This window comes from Salmo trutta, chromosome 26 (assembly GCF_901001165.1).
Source record: "Salmo trutta chromosome 26, fSalTru1.1, whole genome shotgun sequence".
In the NCBI taxonomy this organism is placed as follows: Eukaryota; Metazoa; Chordata; class Actinopteri; order Salmoniformes; family Salmonidae; genus Salmo; species Salmo trutta.
Genome location: NC_042982.1, coordinates 44,792,423 through 44,815,976, shown reverse-complemented (window position 1 = coordinate 44,815,976; position 23,554 = coordinate 44,792,423). Strand labels below are relative to the sequence as shown.

At 43.8% G+C, this 23,554-nt stretch overlaps 1 protein-coding gene across 4 annotated transcripts in view; it reads right to left on the bottom strand.

The window, feature by feature from the left end:
- The window catches only part of fndc3a (fibronectin type III domain containing 3A), a 155,653-nt gene that overhangs the window by 54,818 nt on the left and 77,281 nt on the right, over positions 1–23,554 (bottom strand). For 3 of the 4 annotated variants that reach the window (XM_029716051.1, XM_029716052.1, XM_029716050.1), the window contains 4 exons: positions 12,143–12,219; positions 8,572–8,818; positions 5,475–5,792; positions 2,083–2,141 (listed from right to left, as the gene is read on the bottom strand). In XM_029716051.1, the coding sequence (XP_029571911.1) occupies positions 2,083–2,141; positions 5,475–5,792; positions 8,572–8,818; positions 12,143–12,219 (701 nt within the window). Of the gene's footprint in view, positions 1–2,082; positions 2,142–5,474; positions 5,793–8,571; positions 8,819–12,142; positions 12,220–13,037; positions 13,171–23,554 lie in introns of those variants that run through there. The other variant, XM_029716053.1, reaches the window with a different exon arrangement.

The window sequence follows — 23,554 nt, the reverse complement described above, 5'->3', positions numbered from 1 at the left end:
GAAACTCTACTGCATTAAACTCCTTTACAGAGCAAATCCACAGCAGCAACCAACAGCAAAACAAAGAGAACCAACAAACTCTTCATATACTTCAAAACCCTTTGTTGTTATGACATGTTCAATATTTTCTGCACAGCCTTGGTCAGGGAGTACAGAGTAAAGATGGTAGGGCTAGTAGAGATAGTAGGGCTAGTAGATAGTAGGGCTAGTAGATAGTAGGGCTAGTAGAGATAGTAGGGCTAGTAGAGATAGTAGGGCTAGTAGAGATAGTAGGGCTAGTAGAGATAGTAGGGCTAGTAGAGATAGTAGAGATAGTAGGGCTAGTAGAGATAGTAGGGCTAGTAGAGATAGTAGGGCTAGTAGAGATAGTAGGGCTAGTAGAGATAGTAGGGCTAGTAGAGATAGTAGGGCTAGTCGGGCTAGAGATAGTAGGGCTAGTAGAGATAGTAGGGCTAGTAGGACTAGTAACAATAGTAGCGATAGTAGGGCTAGTAACAATAGTAGCGATAGTAGGGCTAGTAGAGATAGTAGCGCTAGTAGAGATAGTAGCGATAGTAGGGCTAGTCGGGATAGTAGATAGTAGACCTAGTCGGGATAGTAGATAGTAGGGCTAGTCGGGATAGTAGGGCTAGTCGGGATAGTAGATAGTAGGGCTAGTCAGGATAGTCAGGCTAGTAGATAGTAGGGCTAGTAAATAGTAGATAGTAGCGCTAGTAGAGATAGTAGGGCTAGTAGAGATCGTGGGGCTAGTAGAGATCGTGGGGCTAGTAGAGATCGTGGGGCTAGTAGAGATTGTGGGGCTAGTGTACTCCTGTATGGAGGGCAGCGCTAACCTTCAGCTGTCTGCCTGCTGAATAGACACCACTAATCAGCTGTTTCTACCCCCAGACCATCAGAATGCTGAATAGACACCACTAGCTAGCTTACCACCCCATCCAACCAAGCCCCCAGTCAGCTACCCCCCAACCTACCAAGCCCCCAGTCAGCTACCCCCCATCCTACCAAGCCTCCAGTCAGCTACCCCCCCATCCTACCAAGCCCCCAGTCAGCTACCCCCCCATCCTACCAAGCCCCCAGTCAGCTACCCCCCATCCTACCAAGCCCCCAGTCAGCTACCCCCCAACCTACCAAGCCCCCAGTCAGCTACCCCCCCAACCTACCAAGCCCCCAGTCAGCTACCCCCCCAACCTACCAAGCCCCCAGTCAGCTACCCCCCCAACCTACCAAGCCCCCAGTCAGCTACCCTCCCATCCTACCAAGCCCCCAGTCAGCTACCCCCCCCATCCTACCAAGCCCCCAGTCAGCTACCCCCCCATCCTACCAAGCCCCCAGTCAGCTACCCCCCCATCCTACCAAGCCCCCAGTCAGCTACCCCCCCAACCTACCAAGCCCCCAGTCAGCTACCCCCCCAACCTACCAAGCCCCCAGTCAGCTACCCCCCCCAACCTACCACCCCCCAGTCAGCTACCCCCCCAACCTACCACCCCCCAGTATTATTATATTATTTCACTTAGTATTATTATTATTATTGTAATATTGTTTCATTCACTTCTGTGACCTACATTGTTGAAGCTCCGAGCGGAAGAATTTCACCTACCCTGCAATTACATCTGCGACCCTGTGCATGTCATAAACTCTTGATTTGAAATATTATGGTATGTAAAGTCTATGATATGAAAGACAAAAGAGAGAGAGAGAGAGAGAGAGAGAGAGAGAGACAGAGAGAGAGAGACAGAGAGAGAAGACAGAGAGAGAGACAGAGAGAAGAGAGAGAGACAGAGAGAGAGAGAGACAGAGGAGAGAGAGAGACAGAGAGAGAGAGATAGAGAGACAGAGAGAGAGAGACGAGGAGAGAGAGAGAGAGAGAGAGAGAGAGAGAGACAGAGAGAGATAGAGACAGAGAGAGAAGAGAGAGAGAGAGAGAGACAGAGAGAGAGAGAGAGACAGAGAGAGAGAGAGAGACAGAGAGACAGAGAGACAGAGAGACAGAGAGACAGAGAGACAGAGAGACAGAGAGACGAGAGAGAGAGAGAGAGAGAGAGAGAGAGAGAGAGAGAGAGAGAGAGAGAGAGACACACTCACCACTGGTTTACTGACAGTGTTCAACAGAGCCTGTAGGAGCAGGGCCTCTTCATCCATGTCTAGAAGGAGACACACAGAGAAGAAATTACGATATCAAGTTATGCAATTTATTATGCACAAAAAAACCACAGATTCATCATATGTCGTATGTTAATCCCAGGGCAACAGGCAGGTCATTAATGTACGGTCAAAACTCTTCCCTGTCCTGGAAAACCAACGGTGGGACCAGCTTCCCCCTTGATGCAAGGACTGACTTAGATGATAACTTTGTTATTGAGGGAAAACATGTACTTACTACGACTGTGATGTGGTTGTCTCACCTAGCCATCTTAAGACGAAAGCACTAAGTCACTCTGGATAAGAGACTCTGCTAAAATGACACTAAGCTACAGGACTGTTTTGCTAGCACAGACTGTGGAATATGTTCCGGGATTCTTCCGATGGCATTGAGGAGTACAACACATCAGTCACTGGCTTCATCAATAAGTGCATCGATGATGTTGTCCCCACAGTGACTAAGTACATACCCCAACCAGAAGCAATGGATTACAGGCAACATTTGCACTGAGCTAAAGGCTAGAGCTGACACTTTCAAGGAGCGGGACTCTAACCCGGAAGCTTATAAGAAATCTCGCTATGCCCTCCGACGAAGCGTCAAACAGGCAAAGCGGCAATCCAGGACTAAGATTGAATCGTACTACACCGTGTCGGATGTGGCAGGACTTGCAAACTATTACAGACTACAAAGGGAAGCCCAGCCGCGAGCTGCCCAGTGACACGCTTCGAGGCAAGTAACTCTGAAACATGCATGAGAGCATCAGCTGTTCCGGACGACTGTGTGATCACGCTCTCCGTAGCCGATGTGGGCCAGACAGATTACCAGGACGTGTACTCTAAGCACACGCTGACCAACTGGCAAGTATCCACACTGACATTTTCAACCTCTCCTTGTCTGAGTCTGTAATACCAACATGTTTCAAACAGACCACTATAGTCCCTGTGCCCCAAGAACACTAAGATAACCTGTCTAAATGACTACCAACCCGTAGCACTCACGTCTGTAGCCATTAAGTGCTTTGAAAGGCTGGTCATGGCTCACACCACCCATTCCAATTGGCATACTGCCCCCAACAGATCCACAGATAATGCATTCTCTATGGCACTCAACACCGCCCTTTCACACCTGGACAAAAGGAACACCTACAGTTGGAGTCGGAAGTTTACATACACCTTAGCCAAATACATTTAAACTCAGTTTTTAATCCTAGTAAAAATTCCCTGTTTTAGGTCAGTTAGGATCACCACTTCATTTTTAGAATGTGAAATGTCAGAATAATAGTAGAGAGAATGGTTTATTTCAGCTTTTATTTCTTTCATCACATTCCCAGTGGTTCAGAAGTTTACATACACTCAATTAGTATTTGGTAGCATTGCCTTTAAATTGTTTAACTTGGGTCAAACGTTTCAGGTAGCCTTCCACAAGCTTCCCACAAAGTTGGGTGAATTTTAGCCCATTCCTCCTGACAGAGCTGGTGTAACTGAGTCAGGTTTGTAGGCCTCCTTGCTCGCACACGCTTTTTCAGTTCTGCCCACAAATCTTCGATAGGATTGAGGTCAGGGCTTTGTGATGGCCATTCCAATACCTTGACTTTGTTGTCCTTAAGCCATTTTGCCACAACTTTGAGTGTTGGTGATACCTGCCCTGGGGTAATACCTGCCCTGGGGTGATACCTGCCCTGGGGTGATACCTGCCCTGGGGTGATACCTGCCCTGGGGTGATACCTGCCCTGGGGTAATACCTGCCCTGGGGTGGTACCTGCCCTGGGGTGGTACCTGCCCTGGGGTGGTACCTGCCCTGGGGTGATACCTGCCCTGGGGTGATACCTGCCCTGGGGTGATACCTGCCCTGGGGTGATACCTGCCCTGGGGTGATACCTGCCCTGGGGTGGTACCTGCCCTGGGGTGGTACCTGCCCTGGGGTGGTACCTGCCCTGGTGTGATACCTGCCCTGGTGTGATACCTGCCCTGGGGTGATACCTGCCCTGGGGTGATACCTGCCCTGGGGTGATACCTGCCCTGGGGTGATACCTGCCCTGGGGTGATACCTGCCCTGGGGTAATACCTGCCCTGGGGTGGTACCTGCCCTGGTGTGATACCTGCCCTGGGGTAATACCTGCCCTGGGGTAATACCTGCCCTGGGGTGGTACCTGCCCTGGGGTGATACCTGCCCTGGGGTAATACCTGCCCTGGGGTAATACCTGCCCTGGGGTAATACCTGCCCTGGGGTAATACCTGCCCTGGGGTGATACCTGCCCTGGGGTGATACCTGCCCTGGGGTGATACCTGCCCTGGTGTGATACCTGCCCTGGGGTGATACCTGCCCTGGGGTGATACCTGCCCTGGGGTGATACCTGCCCTGGGGTGATACCTGCCCTGGGGTGATACCTGCCCTGGGGTAACCAGGGGATCTGGTTACTCACTGACACATTGCGTTCGGTTTAGAAAGGATCATATAAATAAAAAAATGACACATCAAAGTTATTCTATTCAATCTACTACAATAATGTCTAATTATTAATTATGCTCCTAATAATGTTTTGGCCTAATAGTAATACGACAAAATGCCCTCTCAGGGACTCTCATTTCCACCAGAGAGTAAGGCTTAATGTGATTGGATGTTAATTATTTGACTAGGCTTCCTGTATTTCACATTGTGTTGTTATTTCACTGAACACTAGATGGTTTCATTTTATTTTTGGCAGTGAAACGAGGCGACTCAGGCAAGAAAAAGAAACGTTTAAAAAATTACGAATCACATTTTTAATTTGTCGGCATTGCTTGTACCCCGAGTTTGAGAATACCTGGTGTAATGGTATGTATTTCCTTGTGTGGTAGGTTTTGTGGATTTTTTTTTTTACTTATGCAGGCGTCATAACCTGTCATAAAATAACGCAATATAAGTCACAACAGGTCTAAATATACGGTGCATTACACTACCATAAAAGGCCTGATTGGTGGAGTGCTGCAGAGATGATTGTCCATCTGGAAGGTTCTCCCATCTCCACAGAGGAACTCTGGAGCTCTGTCAGAGTGACCAGCAGGTTCTTGGTAACCTCTGTGACCAAGGCCCGGTTTGCTCTCCTTATGTAACAGTATAGCTTCCGTCCCTCTCCTCGCCCCAATCTGGGCTTGAACCAGGGACCCTCTGCGCACATCAACAACTGACACCCCACGAAACATCGTTACCCATCGCGCCACAAAAGCCGAGGCCCTTGCAACGCAAAGGGGAACAACTACTTCAAGGTCTCAGAGCGAGTGACGTCACCCGATTGAAACGCTATTAGTGCGCACCACCGCTAACTAGCTAGCCATTTCACATCGGTTACACTTACCTCCAGGTTCTTTCTCCCCGCCCGTCTGCTTGGCGGTGGTGCTGGTCTGTCCCTGTCCCAGTTCAGCCTCCAGCCCCTTCCCTCCTCCAACCACCCCATTGTAGATACTGTCCATGGAGGGGGGGCTGCTTCGACTCTTCTGTGGCGAGGGAGGGGGGCTGTCCTTCATCTGAACACCTCCTCCACCTCCTCCTCCTCTCTCTCCCCCTTGCCGCTCCTTGAGCTTCTTCTGCAGACGCTCGTAGGTCTTGCTGGCCCTTTCGTCGCGGTGGACGAACTGCGGCGGGCGCCCGTGTGGGGAGTGAGAATCTGCTGAGACTTAGAGGAGACCAGAGACACTTAGACACACAGAGAGACACGCAGAGAGACACGCAGAGAGACACGCAGAGAGACATGCAGAACAGGTATGTACAGACACACAGAGCCTTCAGAAAGTATTCATACCCCTTGACTTATTCCACATAATGCGTTACAGCCTGAATTTAAAATGTATTCAATTGAGATTTGTCTTCAGTCAATAAGTATTCAACCCCTTTGTTATGGCCAGCCTAAATAAGTCCAGGAGTAAACATGTGCTTAACAAGTCACATAATAAATTGCTTGGACTCAGTGTGCAATAATAGTGTTTAACATGATTTTTTAAAGACTACCTCATCTCTGTACCCCACACATACAATTATCTGTAAGGTCCCTCAGTCGAGCAGTGAATTTCAAACACAGATTCAACCAAAAAGACCAGGGAGGCTTTCCAGTGCCTCTCAAAGAAGGGCATCTATTGGTAGATGGGTAAAAATGAAAAAGCAGACATTGAATATCCCTTTGAGCATGGTGAAGTTATTAATTACACTTTGGATGGTGTATCAATACACCCAGTCACAACAAAGATACAGGGGTCCTTCCTAACTCAGTTGCCAGAGAGGAAGGAAACCACTCAGGGATTTCACCACGAGGCCAACGGTCACTTTAAAAAAGTTTGTTTAATGGCTGTGATGGGAGAAAACTGAGGATGGATCAACAACATTGTAGTTACTCCACAATACTAACCTAAACGAAAGAGCAAAAAGAAGGAAGCCTCTACAGAATACAAATATTCAACAGCAAAAAAAATACATCCTGTTTGCAATAAGGCACCAAAGTAATACTGCAAAAAAATGTGGCTTAGAAATTAACTTTATGTCCTTAATAAGACAAAGTGCCATGTTTGGGGCAACACAACACATTACTGAGAACATAGTGGCCTCCATCATTCTTAAATGAAACAAGTTTGGAAACACCAAGACTCTTCCTAGGGCTGGCTGCCCGGCCAAACTGAGCAATCGGGGGACAAGGGCCTTGGTCAGGGAGGTGACCAAGAATCCAATGGTCACTCTTACAGAGCTCCAGCGTTCCTCTGTGGATATGGGAGAACCTTCCAGAAGGACAACCATCTCCTCAGCACTCCACCAATCAGGTCTTTATGGTAGAGTGGCCAGACGGAAGCCACTCCTCTGTAAAAGGCATATGACAGCCTGCTTGGAGTTTGCCAAAAGGCACCTAAAGAACTAAACCAGATTCTCTGGTCTGATGAAACCAAGATTTAACTTTTTGGCCTGAATGCCAAGCGTCATGTCTGGAGCAAACCTGGCACCATCCCTACGGTGAAGCATGGTGGTGGCAGCATCACGCTGTGGGAATGTTTTTCAGCGGCAGGGACTGGGAGAATAGTCAGGATTGAGGCAAAGATGAACGGAGCAAATACAGAGAGATCCGTGATGAAAACCTGCTCCAGAGATCTCAGGACCTAAGACTGGGGCGAAGGTTCACCTTCCAAAAGGACAACGACCCTAAGCACACAGCCAAGACAACGCAGGAGTGGCTTCGGGACAAGTCTCTGAATGTCCAGCCAGAGTCCGGACTTGAACCCGATCGAACATCTCTGGAGAGACTTGAAAATAGCTGTGCAGCGACGCTCCCCATCCAACCTGACGGAGCTTGAGGGGATCTGCAGAGAAGAATGGGAGAAACTCCCACAATACAGGTGTGCCAAGCTTGTAGCATCAAACCCAAGAATACTCAAGGCTGTAATCACTGCTAAAGGTGCTTCAACAAAGTACTGAGTAAATAGTCTGAATACTTACGTAAATGTCACATTTCATAATTGTTTTTTATTTTATAAATTTGCAAAAATTTCTAAAAACCTGTTTTTGCTTTGTCATTATGGTGTGTAGATTGATGAAGAAAAAAAACTATCGAATCCATTTTGGAATGAGGCTGTAACGTAACAAAATGTGGAAAAAGTCAAGGGGTCTGAATATTTTCTGAATGCTCGGTATGTAGTGTATAGTGCATACTATGTAGTGCACACTATGTAGTGTATAGTGTACACTATGTAGTGTGTAGCATATACTATGTAGTGCATACTATGTAGTGCGTAGTGTATACTATGTAGTGCGTAATGCATACTATGTAGTGCATACTATGTAGTGCGTAGTGCATACTATGTAGTGTATAGTGCATACTATGTACGGCACACTATGTAGTGTATACTATGTAGTGCATTGTACATACTATGTAGTGTATACTATGTAGTGCGTAGTGTATACCATGTAGTGCATACCATGTACTGCATACTACGTAGTGTATACTATGTAGTGCGTAGTACATACTATGTAATGTATACTATGTAGTGCGTAGTGTATACTATGTAGTGTGTAGTGCATACTATGTAGTGCATACTATGTAGTGCGTAGTACATACTATGTAGTGTATACTATGTAGTGCGTAGTGTATACCATGTAGTGCATACCATGTACTGCATACTATGTAGTGTATACCATGTAGTGCGTAGTACATACTATGTAGTGTATACTATGTAGTGCGTAGTGTATACCATGTAGTGCATACCATGTACTGCATACTACGTAGTGTATACTATGTAGTGCATAGTGTATACATGTAGTGCATACCATGTACTGCATACTACGTAGTGTATACTATGTAGTGCGTAGTGTATACATGTAGTGCATACCATGTACTGCATACTATGTAGTGCGTAGTGTATACTATGTAGTGTGTAGTGTATACTATGTACTGCATACTATGTAGTGTATATACTCACCCTGCTCTGAGTAAATGTGTGCCGGGTGGTACTGTGGTATATACTGGGAGCTCATGTCCCCCACTCCACCCGCCATGCCTGTGTAGAGGTGGGGTGGGGGGGGCAACATGGCGGGGTGGGGCATGAAGGCGGGCAGGTGGGCGTGGGGTGGAGGAGGGGCGTGGTGCAGGGGGGAGTGGCCCCCAGGGTGGAACTCTGGCTGCTGAGGTAAGACCAGAACACGTCGTACTCCATTCTCCTCTATGATCTGATGGACGGAGAGGTAGGGGGAGAGAGAGGTAGGGGGGAGAGAGAGAGAGAGAGAGAGAGGTAGGGGGAGAGAGAGGTAGGGGGGAGAGAGAGAGAGAGAGAGAGAGGTAGGAAGAGAGAGCGGTAGGGGGAGAGGGAGAGAGAGCGGTAGGGGGAGAGGGAGAGAGAGCGGTAGGGGGAGAGGGAGAGAGAGCGGTAGGGAGGGAGAGGGAGAGAGAGCGGTAGGGAGGGAGAGAGAGCGATGGGGAGGGAGAGAGAGCGATGGGGAGGGAGAGAGAGCGATGGGGAGGGAGAGAGAGCAATGGGGGGAGAGAGAGAGAGAGAGAGAGAGAGAGAGAGAGAGAGAGCAACTATTATTATTGGTAACCTCTGTATATGATCTGAGACAACAGGTTGTTAGGGGTTACAAATGTGTGATTCTGTCTGAGGAAGTAGAGTGATTCGGACATGAAATCAGGAGGCCAAAATCAGACTGAAAGGAGAACATTCAGCATCTTCAGAAAGTATTCATACCCGTTGTCTTATTCCACATGTTGTGTTACAGCCTGAATTCAAAATGGATTACTTTTTTTTTTTTTTCTCACCCATCAACACACAATAACCCATAATGACAAAGTGAAAACATGTTTTTTATTTTTTATTCTTGCAATGTCTTGAAAATGAAATACAGGAATGTCATTTACATAAACAAACATTCATACACCTGGAGTCAATACATGTTAGAATCACCTTTGGCAGCGATTACAGCTGTGAGTCTTTCTGGGTAAGTCTAAGAGCTTCGCACATCTGGATTATACAATATTTGTACATTATTCTTTTAAAAATACTTCAAGATCTGTCAGGTTGGTTGTTGATCATTGCTAGACGGCCATTGTTCAAGTCTTGCCATAGATTTTGAAGCCAATTTAAGTCAAAACTGTAAGGAACATTCAATGTCCTCTTTCTAAGCAACTCGGGTGTAGATTTGGCCTTGTTTTTTAGGTTATTGTCCTGCTGAAAGGTGAATTAATCTCCCAGTGTCTGGTGGAAAGCAGCCTGAACCACGTTTTCCTCTAGGATTTTGCCAGGCTGTATCACATCCGGCCGTGATTGGGAGTCCCATAAGTCCCACAATTGGCCCAGTGTCATCCGGGTTTGGCTGGGGGTAGGCCGTCATTGTAAATAATAATTTGTTCTTAACTGTCTTGCCTAGTTAAACCTCTCTTGGGTAGGGGGCAGTATTTTCACGGCCGGATGAAAAACGTACCCAAATTAAACGGCCTAGTACTCGGGCCCAGGAACTAGAATATGCATATTATTAGTAGATTTGGATAGAAAACACTCTGACATTTCTAAAACTGTTTGAATGATGTCTGTGAGTATAACGGAACTCATATGGCAGGCAAAAACCTGAGAAAAATCCAACCAGGAAGTGGGAAATCTGGTTCTTGTAGTCTTTTCAAGTCATTGCCTATCTAACACACAGTGACATTTTGCACTTCCTAAGGCTTCCACTAGATGTCAACAGTCTTTAGAACCTTGTTTCAGGCTTTTGCAGTGAACAGAGAGCGAACAAGAAGGCCGGGAAGTTGGTGACTCAGAAAATGACATGAGTTTTGTGGCGCGCCTTCACATGATGAGGTAGTCACATGAGGTATCTGTGTTCCAAAACGTTTTTCAAGATATTGGAATCATCCGGTTGGAATATTATTGAAGTTTTATGTTAAAAAGGCCCTAAATATTGATGCTATACAACGTTTGACATGTTTCAACGAACAGAAGTATATATATATTTTTTTACTTTTCGTCGTGAAATTTTGGGCGCGCTTCCTACATTTGGAGTAGCTTACTGAACGCGCAAACAACAAGAAGTTATTTGGACATAAATTATGGACTTTATCGAACAAAACAACATTTATTGTGGACCTGGGATTTCTGGAAGTGCCTTCTGATGAAGATCAAAGGTAAGTGAATATTTATAATGCCATTTATGATTTTAGATGACTCCAAAATGGAGGGTATCTGTATTGCCTGGTGTATGTTTCTGAGCCCCGTACTCAGATTATTGCAAAGTGTGCTTTCCCCTTGAAGCTTTTTTGAAATCTGTCACAGCGGTTGCATAAAGGAGATGGTTATCTATAATTCTTTGAATAACAGTTTAATATTTTATTAACGTTTATGATGAGTATATTTGTAAATTGATGTGCTGATTCACCGGCAGTATTGGAGGCAAAATATTTTCTGAACATCACGGGCCAATGTAAAATGCTGTTTTTGGATATAAATATGAACTTTATCGAACAAAACATACATGTATTGTCTAACATTGAGTCCTAGGAGTGTCATCTGATGAAGATTGTCAAAGGTTAGTGCTTAATTTTAGCTGAATTTCTGGTATTTGTGACCCCTCTCCTGCTTGGAAAATGGCTGTGTGGTTTTTCTTGTGTTGTACCTGTCCTAACATAATCTAACTTTATGCTTTCGCCATAAAGCCTTTTTGAAATCGGACAATGTGGTTACATTAAGGAGAAGTGTACCTTTAAATGGTGTAAAATAGTCGTATGTTTGAGAACTTTGAATTATGACATTTTGTTGTTTTGAATTTGGCGCACTGATTTTTCACTGGCTGTTGAATAGTGTGAACCGTGGGTCTGCCCAAGAGAGGTTAAATAAATATATATTTTTTTCATAAATAAATAACAGTAACTGTTTTAAAGTGACCGTTGGCCTCATGGTGAAATCCCTGAGCGGTTTCCTTCCTCTCCGGCAACTGAGTTAGGAAGGACGCCTGCATCTTTGTAGTGACTGGTTGTATTGATACACCATCCAAAGTGTAATTAAGAATTTCACCATGCTCAAAGGGATATTCAATATCTGCTTTTTATATATTCCGTTTTTTTAATCTACCAATTCACTGCTCGATTGACCTTACAGATAACTGCATGTGTGGGGTACGGAGATGTTAAACACTATTATTGCACACAAAGTGAGTCCATGCAAGTTATCGTGTGACTTGTTAAGCAAACTGTGACTCCTGAATTTTAAGCTTGCCATAACAAAAGGGCTTGAATACTTATTGACTTACACATTTCTATAAACCGGATTCCACTTCCACGGGGTATTGTGTGTAGGCCAGTGACAAAGAAAATCTCAATTTAATACATTTAAAATTCAGGCTGTATCGTAACAAAATGTGGAAGCGGTCAAGGGGTCTGAATACTTTCTGAAGGCACTGTACCTTACAAAGGGTCAAATCAAATTCAAATTGTAGGTGTGTGTTTGTGTGTCCACGAGACAGGAAGCGGGGGAGCATACCTGTGAAACAAGAAGCGGGGGAGCATACCTGTGAAACGTATCCAGGAGGCACATATATTGGAGGCACTGAACCATTAGGTGACATCATGGGAACCTGAGCAGGGCCTACAGAGGAAGAGAAACGCATCAACAAGGATTAAAACATTTGTGCATTTAAAAAATAAAAAAAAATACAAATCCAGGCAAAAGTTTAAGTCAACTTGCATATGTAAAAAAAGGCAGACATATTTAGCATTTCATTTTTGTTCAATAATCTCCCATTGGTTCAATAGAGAATTTTCCAACAATCTCAATGTGGCCGCAGCCTCAACCAACGGTCCAAATGACGCATCACAATGGCGAGTCTACTCAGTCAATATCAGTCTCCTTGGCGAGCCTATCGATGTACATCAGCACATTTTTCTAAAATCAATCCCGTTTCAAAAAACTGACGCTCTCAGATAAAACTACACTGTAAGCAGAACGGACAAGTTTACAAGAAGTTCTGAGGAATAACAACGATCCTGCTGTGGTCTGAGGTGCTTACGGATTCATCCCAAATGGCACCGGAATCCTCACGTAGGGCACTAGCTAGGTAATAGGGAGTCATTTGGGATGTACAGAACCACAGCTAGCAGAAACTGACAGCTCAGCAGATTGGAAGAGAGGGGAGAGAGAGAGAGGGGGGGGGAAAGGGAGAAGGAGAGAGGGGGGAGAGAGAATGAGGGAGAGAGAGAGGGAGAAGAAGAGGGGAGAGAGAGAAAGAGAGAGCACTCTGCCTAGCTGGCACTTTCTTTAACACATTCCTCCACTGTGAACGCAGGAGATAAACATGAGAACGAAAGTCCACACGTAAACACACACACACACACACACACACACACACACAAGCACAGTAAACACACAATCACACAGGAGCGCAGTGAACACACACACACACTAACCTCCCGACTGTTCTGGCGACAGAGCGTTTCTGTTCATATTGAACTTAGAAGGTAGACGGAGAAAGACAGGTAAAATAGTAGTCTTTTAGTTAGGCTTAAGAGGCCCTCGTACAGAGACAGGCTAGTACTGTGCTATTCTATACCCGCCCCTCCCCCCCCACTCCTCTGAGTGGTCGGAACAGGCCCCTCCTACCAGTTGTGGAAGAACACATCAGCAGTCAGGACGAAGAACACTTCCGTGTTATGTCTCCTACTCTATTCAGGACAAACTCCCGTGTTATGTCTCCTACTCTATTCAGGACAAACTCCCGTGTTATGTCTCCTACTCTATTCAGGACAAACTCCCGTGTTATGTCTCCTACTCTATTCAGGACAAACTCCCGTGTTATGTCTCCTACTCTATTCAGGACAAACTCCCGTGTTATGTCTCCTACTCTATTCAGGACAAACTCCCGTGTTATGTCTCCTACTCTATTCAGGACAAACTCCCGTGTTATGTCTCCTGATCTATTCAGGACAAACATCCATGTTATGTCTCCTAATCTTTTGAATGGCTTGACTATTGTTTAATCTAATTCATGAAAACGATGTAAATTTCAGCGATACAGTCGCTAGTGAAAGTCTACACATCACCTGTACAGTCTTCACACTTTGCTACATTAAAATTACTTTTGATTATTTTTCCTATCGATCTATGAAACTTAGTCCACATTTTGATAAAGTAAAATAAAAATGATAGAAATCATCTAAATTAGAAATGAAATTAGAAATAAAGCATTAAATGAGGATGTATTGATAATAAGTTAATACTTGGAAGCCATCAGAGCGCTTCATCTATTTGAATATGATTCTACCAACCTTGCACAATTCTACGAGCAACATACAAAACATTAAGAACACCTGTTATTTCCGTGACGTAGACTGACCAGGTGAAAGCTATGATCCCTTATTGATGTCACTTGTTAAATTCAAATCAGTGTAGATGAAGGAGAGGAGACAGGTTAAAGAAGGATTTTTAAGCCTTGAGACAATTGAGACATGGATTGTGTCTGTGTCTCATTCAGAGGGTGAATGAACAAGACAAAAGATTTAAGTGCCTTTGAACAGGTTATGGTAGTAGGTACCAGGAGCACCGGTTTGTGTCAAGAACTGCAACGCTGCTGGGTTTTTCACATTCAACCGTTTCCCGTGTGTATCAAGAATGATTCACCACCCAAAGGACATCCAGCCAACTGGAGTCAACATGGGGGGTTCAACTGGAGTCAGGGCCTAAAAATGTACATTTTGGTCCATCTACCAGCCACTCAGATGTATTATTTCCATTACCAACAAAACAGATGAGCGTGCTTTGTAATGTTTCTAAAACAATACATGTATTACTAGTAAGAAGTAATGTGGTTTTTTATTTTCCTGTTTTGTGACTGTGTCTTATAACCAAAATATCACACGACACAAAAAAAATATAAAATAAATGTTCACCTGCCCCTTTAAGGGCGGGAGATTACCGTGGCAACGCAACTCGAGTCATGTTTGTGCAGGAATGTCACGTCCGCACGTTTTCCTACAAATTTGTGCTACTTTGAAAACGATGTCGCAGGCGAAAATGTATTGGTCACAGGTTTTTGGGTTACTTCTAATTTGCACCGCTGCCGCCGTGGCATTTTCTCAACAACAAACAAAAATATATATATACACACACTTCACTGTGACCTGCTGCTGACTATCAAGCGGTGAGGCAGCCTGTTGCTTAGTGAGTGAGTGGAGGGCCAGAGGGTGGGTGGGTGTTGAGTGAGCGCTGCAGCAGGCAGCGGAGTCACGTGACGTGAGAGGAGAGACAGCAGCATTAATGTTATTTTTTACATATAACATTAATAAACTATAACTGATGGACATCAAGAAATAACAGCTGCAGGAAGACAACTTCAGGTGCTCCAGAGAGCATTAGACACATTCGATAGGAGATGGTTTAAACTGCATTCTCATGTCCACTTTGCTTATGGAAAACCATAGCAAGTAAAGGGTTTAAAAGGTGTATAAAAAAAATAAAAAATCGAGCACACAGCCAAGCAATCTCCATAGACAAACATTGGCAATAGAATGGCCCGTACTGAAGAGCTCGGTGACTTTCAACGTGGCAAAGTCATAGGATGCCACCTTTCCAACAAGTCAGTTTGTCAAATTTCTGCCCCGCTAAAGCTGCCCCCGGGTCAACTGTAAGTGTTGATATTGTGAAGTGGAAACATCTAGGAGCAACAACGGCTCAGCCGTGAAGTGGTAGGCCACACAAGCTTACAGAACAGAACCGCCGAGTGGTGAAGCGCGTTAAAATTGTCTGTCCCCAGTTGCAACACTCACTACAGAGTTCCAAACTGCCTCTGGAAGCAACGTCAGCACAAGAACTGTTTGTCGGGAGCTTCATGAAATGAGTTTCCATGGCTGAGCAGCCGCACACAAGCCTAAGTTTACCATGCGCAATGCCAAGCGTCGGCTGGAGTGGTGTAAAGCTCGCCGCCATTGGACTCTGGAGCAGTGGAAACGTGTTCTCTGGAGTGATGAATCACGCTTCACCATCTGGCAGTTCGACGGACGAATCTGGGTTTGGCGGATGCCAGGAGAACGCTACCTGCCCCAATGCATAATACCCAACTGTAAAGTTTGGTGGTGAAAGGAATAATGGTCTGGGGCTGTTTTTCAAGGTTCGGGTCCCTTAGTTCCAGCGAAGGGAAATCTTAACGCTACAACATACAATAACATTCTGGGCAATTCTGTGCTTCCAACTTTGTGTCAACAGTTTAGGGAAGGTCCTTTCCTGTTTCAGCATGACAATGCCCCCGTGCACAATGCGAGGCCCATACAGAAATAGTTTGTCGAGATTGGTGTGGAAGAACTTGATTAGCCTGACCTCAACCCCATTGAACACCTTTGGTATGAATTGGAACGCCGACCGCGAGCCAGGCCTAATAGCCCTCAGTCTTCCCGACCTCACTAATGCTCGTGGCTGAATGAAAAGCAAGTCCCCTGCAGCAATGTTCCAACATCTAGTGGAAAGTCTTCCCAGAAGAGTGGAGGCTGAAATAGCAGCAAAGGGGGGGTCCAACTCCATATTAATGCCCAAGACAGCAGGTGTCCGCATACATTTGGTCATGTAGCATATGTTGAAATGTCTATATCACTGGTATCTTGTGTAACCTACCTGCAGCTGGCAAAAGGATTTAATAAATAGCCTATAACTTCAGTTTGTTGTTGTAGCCTTGTTATTATTATGCAACTATTAATGGCCAGGTTTAGTTAATGAAAATGGGAAGTTATCAATTGTGATCACGGGTCACAGTTCAATCGCCAATCAGCTGTTATTAGAATGCATTAGACAGGCTACAGGGTTTTTATTTAGTTTTTTAAACACTGGCTGTTGTTTACAAGCATAGGCCTATTCAGTTCATATCCATATTATTAATATTTGATTCAGTGATTGAAATTACAACCCAATCCTCAGTAGCCTATTCCATCAGGGCAACAGAAGAACTTCTTAGCTCAAATGAGTCTGTCAATTTGAACTAAGCAAGCTTCTAATTCCTCCATTTTACTACTTGCCTAGGTTACTGTAGGCTATCTGATGTAGGCCTATCAGGCTATAGGTTATCTGCATGTAAGCTAACCAAACCATGGCAAAGTTTAATTACAATCAGAGACCCAGATTTTAGTCAGTAAGACTAGTCTATGCGCCTATTAAAATGACAAGTCAATCTAATCTCACAAATAGGCCATTTATAAAAAAGGACTGTAGTAATAACATCACAATTGCCAGAAAATTGCCATTCTTAAGTTCATCACAAGATTCCCTGTCATCCCTCAAACTCTCCTGTCAGTACGCATCTATAGTTATGCAGATAAGGGATATATTTACAATAATAAACTATGTGGTTTGAGCCCAGAATGCTGATTAACTGAAAGCTGTGGTATATCAGACCGTATTGAACGTGTATGACAAAAAAAAAAAGAAGACATTTTTACTGCTCTAATGACTTCGGTAACCAGTTTGCGGCATTTGGCCAATATATCACGGCTAATGGCTGTATCCACGTTGCGTCGTGCGTAAGAACAGCCTTTAGGCGTGGTATATTGGCCATATACCACACCTCCCCAGGCCTTACTGCTTAATCATAGCCGTAAAAACGAGTTAAGTCGACATCCATTGACGGAAAATTATCTGGCGAGTTTAATGAGGGTGAATTATAAAATTTCTCTTGCGACATATTTCAATTCCTTTAAGTCACGTTAGCGCTCAATAATTATTGTTTTAAATGGAAAACCATATTTAGCTTCTTAGAAGTTACGTTAATATTCCTTCTTAATGGGCGATAAAGTTATGGAAAAAGGGTTTATTGGCTAAATGTGGCAACTCATGCTGTGAACATATTTGGTGGGGCTAGTTTTCATGCCTTGTGGGCGGGTTTTGAGTGGTGAATTTTGCACCCCCCATCCACCGACGATCCCGCAGGTGAAGAAGCCGGATGTGGAGGTCCTGGGCTGGCGTGGTTACATGTGGTCTGTGGTTGTGAGGCCGGTTGGATGTCCTGCCAAATTCTCTAAAAACGAAGTTGGAGGCGGCTTATGGTTAAGAAATTAACATTAAATTATATGACAACAGCTCTGGTGGATATTTCTGCAGTCAGCATGCCAGTTGCTCACTCCCTCAAAACTTGAGACATCTGTGGCATTGTGTTGTGTGACCAAACCGCACATTTTAGAGTGGCCTTTTATTGTCCCCAGCACAAGGTGCACATGTGTAATGATCATGCTTCTTGATGGGCTACACCTGTCAGGTGGATGGATTATCTTGGCAAAGGAGAAATGCTCACTAACAGGGATGTAAACTAATTTGTGAACAACATTTTGAGAAATACGCCTTTTTGTGCGCTTGGAAAAAATGTTTTGTGTTCATAATTTTGTTCGGTATAAATAACCAAAACACAGAAGGACAAAGTCGCACTTCCGTAGACTTCCGTTTCAAGTAATTTAGACCAACTTGTATGTCTGTGCGCACCGCTTGTAAAAATAAATATTTTAAAATCAGCTCTTCACGTGCAGCACAGCCTCCAACCAGGTAGTGTTGCGAGGCGGGATAGGCAATATAGGATTCGCAGTTCTGTTGACTTTGTGCGATCATTTTACCAGCTATGAAACAAAACCGCAAAAATACTTTAAAAACAGCTACTGCAGCATTTATTTGACTATAAAATGAGATCCTAGTGGAATATGCTGGAACTGTGGAGCCCTGAACACCCACCAATGTGGCTCATAAAATAGACATCTTAAAGCCAAAATCTACCCTTATTTGGCAGGTGATCATTTTAGGCCCTTATTGGAGTCAACATGGACCAGCATCCCTGTGGAACGCTTTCGACACCTTGTAGAGTCCATGTCCCGACGAATTGAGGCTGTTCTGAGGGCAAAATGATGAAAGGGGGGGCAACTCAATATCAGGAAGGTGTTCCTAATGTTTAGTCAACTCAGTGTATATCCATTGCTCAAACAAAATTAAATGTAGTTCCTAACTAAATTCAATTTAGTTAGGAATCATTAATATACAGCAATATTCAAAATCTTGTCTCTGATTAATTTTTTTAAACTGATTTAAGTCAGGGTGTAGACTGGACAATTCAGAAACAGTCAATTCCTCTTGGAAAGCAATTCTGGTGTGTCTTTGCATTTAAAATGTGTGCATTTGTCCCGCAGAACTCTTTCCCTGTGTAAGGTTGTATATAAACTTATATTTGTGTTTGTGGATGAATTTACCTCTTCCAGATACCTTTGATTACGTTTTTTTCCCCCACTGAAGACCATTCAAAAAGCCGACAATAGCTCAAACAACAACGCTACTTCCAGAAAAACAACATCACTTGCATACCGTGTAAGACAGCTAGCTACTGCCCCCTACAGCCCAACACAAACACTACAGGCCCAGCACTGCAGCTGTTCACTGGACTGTGTTACATGACAAAATTTAAATCACCTAGTTAGTAAGTCTACACTATATCAACATGGGGTAAATCACCTAGTTAGTATAGACTCACTATATCAACATGGGGTTAATCACCTAGTTAGTGTAGACTCACTATATTAACATGGGGTTAATCACCTAGTTAGTAAGTCTACACTATATCAACATGGGGTTAATCACCTAGTTAGTAAGTCTACACTATATCAACATGGGGTTAATCACCTAGTTAGTGAGTCTACACTATATCAACATGGGGTAAATCACCTAGTTAGTATAGACTCACTATATCAACATGGGGTTAATCACCTAGTTAGTATAGACTCACTATATCAACATGGGGTTAATCACCTAGTTAGTATAGACTCACTATATCAACATGGGGTTAATCACCTAGTTAGTGAGTCTACACTATATCAACATGGGGTAAATCACCTAGTTAGTATAGACTCACTATATCAACATGGGGTTAATCACCTAGTTAGTATAGACTCACTATATCAACATGGGGTTAATCACCTAGTTAGTAAGTCTACACTATATCAACATGGGGTTAATCACCTAGTTAGTATAGACTCACTATATCAACATGGGGTTAATCACCTAGTTAGTAAGTCTACACTATATCAACATGGGGTTAATCACCTAGTTAGTAAGTCTACACTATATCAACATGGGGTTAATCACCTAGTTAGTATAGACTCACTATATCAACATGGGGTAAATCACCTAGTTAGTGTAGACTCACTATATCAACATGGGGTTAATCACCTAGTTAGTATAGACTCACTATATCAACATGGGGTTAATCACCTAGTTAGTATAGACTCACTATATCAACATGGGGTTAATCACCTAGTTAGTGAGTCTACACTATATCAACATGGGGTTAATCACCTAGTTAGTGAGTCTACACTATATCAACATGGGGTTAATCACCTAGTTAGTGAGTCTACACTATATCAACATGGGGTTAATCACCTAGTTAGTGAGTCTACACTATATCAACATGGGGTTAATCACCTAGTTAGTGAGTCTACACTATATCAACATGGGGTTAATCACCTAGTTAGTATAGACTCACTATATCAACATGGGGTTAATCACCTAGTTAGTGAGTCTACACTATATCAACATGGGGTTAATCACCTAGTTAGTGAGTCTACACTATATCAACATGGGGTTAATCACCTAGTTAGTATAGACTCACTATATCAACATGGGGTTAATCACCTAGTTAGTAAGTCTACACTATATCAACATGGGGTTAATCACCTAGTTAGTATAGACTCACTATATCAACATGGGGTTAATCACCTAGTTAGTATAGACTCACTATATCAACATGGGGTTAATCACCTAGTTAGTATAGACTCACTATATCAACATGGGGTTAATCACCTAGTTAGTATAGACTCACTATATCAACATGGGGTTAATCACCTAGTTAGTATAGACTCACTATATCAACATGGGGTTAATCACCTAGTTAGTATAGACTCACTATATCAACATGGGGTTAATCACCTAGTTAGTATAGACTCACTATATCAACATGGGGTTAATCACCTAGTTAGTAAGTCTACACTATATCAACATGGGGTTAATCACCTAGTTAGTAAGTCTACACTATATCAACATGGGGTTAATCACCTAGTTAGTATAGACTCACTATATCAACATGGGGTTAATCACCTAGTTAGTATAGACTCACTATATCAACATGGGGTTAATCACCTAGTTAGTGAGTCTACACTATATCAACATGGGGTTAATCACCTAGTTAGTGTAGACTCACTATATCAACATGGGGTTAATCACCTAGTTAGTAAGTCTACACTATATCAACATGGGGTTAATCACCTAGTTAGTATAGACTCACTATATCAACATGGGGTTAATCACCTAGTTAGTAAGTCTACACTATATCAACATGGGGTTAATCACCTAGTTAGTGTAGACTCACTATATCAACATGGGGTTAATCACCTAGTTAGTAAGTCTACACTATATCAACATGGGGTTAATCACCTAGTTAGTGTAGACTCACTATATCAACATGGGGTTAATCACCTAGTTAGTAAGTCTACACTATATCAACATGGGGTTAATCACCTAGTTAGTGTAGACTCACTATATCAACATGGGGTTAATCACCTAGTTAGTGTAGACTCACTATATCAACATGGGGTTAATCACCTAGTTAGGGATGGAGGAGCAGTAGCAGAGAACACTAGCGTTGTTCTATATCCTGTTGGGTTTCCATGGAGATGAAAGATGACAGGGTCACAGTCACACTAACCAGGGATACACACACACACAGCTGGGTCACTCTACCCTATAAGCACATCTGAATGAAACAGCCTTGTCTCCTCTATCTACCACTGCAGTATGTGCACAAAAGGATAGGATCGAAGCTGGCTCTATTTGTGGAGTTTGTAATAGGCTAAATGCTAAATGGTATATTGACTTTGTAAGATATTCCATAAACATTTTTCATAAAAATGTATGATTATTTTAAACATCTACACTACATGACCAAAAGTATGTGGACATCTATGCGTCAAACATCTCATCATGGGGCATTAATATGGAGTTGGTCCCCCCCTTTGCTGCTATAACAGCCTCCAGTCTTCTGGGAAGGATTTCCACTAGATGTTGGAACATTGTTGTTGCTTCCATTCAGCCACAAGAGCATTAGTGAGGTCGGGAAGACTGATGTTGGGCTATTAGACCTGGCTCGCAGTCGGCGTTCCAATTCATCCCAAAGGTGTTCGATGGGGTTGAGGTCAGGGCTCTGCGAAGGCCAGTAAAGTTCTTCCACACCGATCTCGACAAACCATTTCTGTATTGGCCTTGCTTTGTGCACGGGGGCATTGTCATGCTGAAACAGGAAAGGGCCTTCCCTAAACTGTTGACACAAAGTTGGAAGCACAGAATCATCTAGAATGTCATTGTGTGCTGTAGCGTTAAGATTTCCCTTCACTGGATCTAAGGGGCCCGAACCATGAAAAACAGCCCCAGACCATTATTCCTCCTCCACCAAACATTACAGTTGGCACTATGCATTGGGGCAGGTAATGTTCTCCTGGCATCCGCCAAACCCAGATTATTCCTTCAGACTGCCAGATGGTGAAGCGTGATTCATCACCAGAGAAAACCTTTCCACTGCTCCAGAGTCCAATGGTGGCGAGTTTTACACCACTCCAGCCGACGCTTGGCATTGCGCATGGTAATCTTAGGCTTGTGTGCTGCTGCTTGGCCACGGAAACCCATTTCATGAAGCTTGCTGACATTGCTTTCTTGCTGACGTTGCTTCCAGAGGCAGTTTGGAACTCGGTAGTGAGTGTTGCAACCGAGGACAGACGATTTTATAGTAGTAGTGGAGAAAGTGGAAAGTTTTAAGTTCCTCGGTGTACACATCACGGACAAACTGAAATGGTCCACCCACACAGACTGCATGGTGAAGAAGACGCAACAGCGCCTCTTCAACCTCAGGAGGCTGAAGAAATGTTGCTTGTCACCTAAAACCCTCAAACTTTTACAGATGCACAATCGAGAGCATCCTGTCGGGCTGTATCATCGCCTGGTACGGCAACTGCACCGTCCTCAACTGCAAAGCTCTCCAGAGGGTGGTTCGGTCTGCACAACGCATCGCCGGGGGCAAACTACCTGCCCTCCAGGACACCTACACCACCCGATGCCACAGGAAGGCCAAAAAGATCATCAAGGACAACAACCACCCGAGCCACTGCCTGTTCACCCCTCTATCATCCAGAAGGCGAGGTCAGTACAGGTGCATCAAAGCTGGGACCGAGAGACTGAAAAACAGCTTCTATCTGAAGGCCATCAGACTGTTAAACAGCCATCACTAACACAGAGAGACTGCTGCCAACATACTGACTCAATCATTGACCACTTTAATAAATGGATGTAATAAAGGTATCACTAGTCACTTTATATAATGCCACTTTAATAATGTTTTCATACCCTACATTACTCATCTCATATGTATATACTATTTTAAACCATCTATGCCGCACAGCCATCGCTCATCCATATATTTTTATCTAGATATTCTTATTCCAGCCCCTTACATTGTGTGTATTAGGTAGTTGTTGTGAAATTGTTAGATTACTTGTTAGATATTACTGCATTGTCGGAACTAGAAGCACAAGCATTTTGCTACACTCACATTACCTGCTAGCCACGTGTATGTGAACAATACAAATTAATTGGATTAGATTTTTTACATGCTACGCGCTTCAGCACTCGGCGGTCCCGTTCTGTGAGCTTGTGTGGCCTACCACTTCACGGCTAAGCCGTTGTTGCTCCTAGACGTGTCCACGTCACAACAACAGCACTTACAGTTGACCGTGGCAACTCTAGCAGGGCAGAAATTTGACAAACTGACTTGTTGGAAATAATAAAAAAATAAAAAAGATAGATGTACTATTGTAAAGTAGTTGTTCCACTGGATATCATAAGGTGAATGCACCAATTTGTAAATCGCTCTGGA